This window comes from Hypanus sabinus, chromosome 5 (genome assembly GCF_030144855.1).
Source record: "Hypanus sabinus isolate sHypSab1 chromosome 5, sHypSab1.hap1, whole genome shotgun sequence".
NCBI lineage: Eukaryota > Metazoa > Chordata > Chondrichthyes > Myliobatiformes > Dasyatidae > Hypanus > Hypanus sabinus.
This window is the reverse complement of record NC_082710.1, coordinates 66298579-66301356: the sequence shown is the minus strand read 5'-3', so window position 1 is coordinate 66301356 and position 2778 is coordinate 66298579. Positions and strand designations below refer to the sequence as shown.

The following is a 2778-nucleotide window of genomic DNA, read 5'->3' as shown; positions in this document are numbered from 1 at the left end:
CACCTTTGATTCTGCCAACACTGGCGTCATCAGCAATCTTTAGTGAAGCATCAGAGCTGTGCTCAGCCTCAGTCCCAAGTATAAAGCAAGTAGAGCGGGGGCAGGGGGTGCTAGCAGATGGAAATCATCCCATCCCCTTTAGCATTCTGAGCTTTGCACTTCCCATTCCTCCACAATCACTTTTAATTATCCAGTCATTCATATGGCAGTTAACCACTGACATTTCTACCTGCATATTGAACATTCAGTGCTCAAAGGGTCTCTTCTGCATGGAGCGGGGGAGTAGTGAACACATAGGGTGACCACTGTAGAACATCTGTCCACAACATCTACAAATTCTCCATCCCATTCTGATTCATGAGTTTAACCTCACCTCTTCCTCCCCCACTTTACCCCTACACACGTGGGTGCGCCATTACCCACGTTCATTTTTACCAACTGCTGTTTTATGAAGCAAAAACTTCGATCTATACCCCAGTCACAGAAATTCTTTTGTCAATCTTATTCCTCAAGATTAGCTTCCCTTCACTCCTCCTGTGCCGAGGACACATCCTGTCAAAACAATTGTTTCCTCCCAACTCTCACTGTGACCAGGCCTGGGATGGACAGGGAAACCACTGCACGCAAAAGTAACAGCCAAATCAAGCAATTCATTTCAAGACAAGACCCAAAAATTATTTTTTTTTAAATGAAGTGATCTTTGTCAGTTAATCCAAACATGTACAAAAGCCAAGTTTCATCTTGTGTTATTTTATATTCCTGCACACTTTCAAGTTGCAAAATGTTTAAAATTATTTAATCTTGGATTATGACTTAAAGTAAAGACAAGGCAATATTATGCACAAATTGATTTTTTATTAATTGTCTTCATAACACTGGAGAATTCACAGCATGGTCCAAAAGGTCTCAGAACCAGCAGCCACTTGGTCAATGTTCTGTCCCTTCAGTAGTCAAGTTCACAGTAAGAATCAGAGATCTATTTCAGTCAGGAAAAGGCCTGAAAGATTCCCTCCTCCGTGGACAAAGCATGATTCCAGAAACTAGCTGCTTTCTGCCTTCTTCTCCTGATCAATAGCTGGAAAACAGATAAAAGATCACATCAGAAAAACTTTAACCCAATTTAGGATAAGGAGGTAGGGAATACCAAGATGCAGTTAGCCTGAAGACCCCTTACTCTCTTTTGTGGGAAGAGTGTTCTTCACTTCTGTGTCGGTTTTCCTCAACTTGCTCTTGTCAAAGGAAGCAACCTCCCTGAAGTCTGGTTTCTCTGCCATTTCAGTTCAATCTATCAAAGAGAAAGCAGTCAATTCTTCTACAATAGAGAACGGACGGAAAACGTGCGCCATTCCGACTACTCTCCGGCAATGCATAAAAGAATATTTCCTCCACTCACCCCCCCCCCCACACGCTTTCTACTACACAGCCCTCCCCAAACCATGTGCAGCACTTCAAGTTCCCAAGCACTACTTACAATATGAACTGCAGCCCCATTCACTCCGCTACACAATCACTCCTGTGTCCTCTCCCAAGCCATCAGCCCCCATGATTCTCACCATGATAATCTCTTACCTCTCCCCGTCCCCATTTTCTCCCCCTCCCCGGTCGACAACCGCACCCACTCGCCCCTTATCGTCCTCCCCCACCAGAAGGGGTAACGGGAAAATTATGAATGAACGCCCTCACTTTTCCTTCTCTCTTTTGTCGCCCTGTAGTCTATAAGCGTGATTAAGTGGAAGCGCCGGCACCCCCGCCTTACCTTCACAGACACGGCTTGCTCGTCCGTTCCTCCAGCGCTGCCACCACGAACAATAGCCGCGGCCGCCGCCTGGCCTCTTTATAGCGACCACCGCCCAGCACCGCCCCCCCGCCGCATGGCCCCGCCCCTCCTGCGCTCCGATTGGATCGGAAGTTGAGGGTTTCGGGCTGATTGGTTGACGCTGATGGAGACAAAGAACGAGCGAGTCCCCAGTTTGGGTGATGCTGTCGGCGGCGAAGCTTCAGGGTGGTCAGTTTGCAGTTTGGTGCATGAAAAGAGCCGCACCCTTGGGTGCCGGCTCTTTTGTGGCCTTACTCGGTGGCTCTGGTGAAATACAATGCGGCAGCACCGATTTGCCTGGTGGTTAGAGTGAATGGTGGGAGGAGCAGGATGGAGCGAGTCTGGCAGAAATTGATTATAGTAGAAAGGTTTCTTTTGTTCCTGTCTGGTCCTGATTTTTTTTGTTTAGTTATCTTTTAGATTAACTAAATCGTGCTGAATCCTCAGTGATCAGGAAAATATGTGATTTGTTTATAAAGGAAGATAATTTATTAAGCTATCCATGGTAAGTTTGGAATATTCAATTGATCTTTGGGCTGCTGTACATTACATTCTTACTCAGAGAAAAAAGGTTTATGTCTATCTGCTAAATTCTTATCTATTTATTTCAAGTAGTTCCACTCTCAATCCACCTTCGGTATTGAGACTGACTCAGGAATCAAAGAGAGTTTGCACCCACTCCGAGTGTCACCACAAGTGGTTTGGAGATGCTCCATGGGACGGTGGAACGCTTGGAAGACTGTGCGCTCCTTGAATATGGTTTCTGTGCATTGTTCTTGTAGATACTAAAGGGATCAGTGTCCAAATGCAAGGGGTTCTGCAGGTAGAGCAACACACACAAAATGCTGGAGGAACTCAGCAGGTCAGGCAGCATCTGTGGAGAGTCGACCTTTCGGGCCAAGACTCTTCATCGGGACCCCTTGGATGATATTAGGTGAAGAAATAAAACAATTGTGCAACAC

At 46.1% G+C, this 2778-nt stretch overlaps 1 protein-coding gene across 1 annotated transcript; it reads right to left on the bottom strand.

Annotated features, from left to right (window-relative positions):
- Positions 1–844: 844 nt before the first annotated feature.
- LOC132393712 (thymosin beta-10) lies at positions 845–1852 on the bottom strand. Its single transcript, XM_059969118.1, has 3 exons — positions 1757–1852; positions 1175–1285; positions 845–1075 (listed from the first exon to the last, which is right to left on the bottom strand). The coding sequence occupies exons 2-3, from the start codon at positions 1272–1274 to the stop codon at positions 1041–1043; spliced, it is 135 nt and encodes a 44-aa protein (XP_059825101.1). The 5' UTR covers positions 1275–1285; positions 1757–1852; the 3' UTR covers positions 845–1040.
- Between the last annotated feature and the right edge of the window lie 926 nt (positions 1853–2778).

Bases quoted from the DNA above. Each gene is read 5' to 3' on its own strand.
- LOC132393712 (XM_059969118.1), bottom strand. From the start codon at position 1,274: ATGGCAGAGAAACCAGACTTCAGGGAGGTTGCTTCCTTTGACAAGAGC. The intron at 1,076-1,174 runs GTAAGGGGTCTT...TCTGTTTTCCAG, and splicing joins CACTCTTCCCACAAAAGAGA to CTATTGATCAGGAGAAGAAG.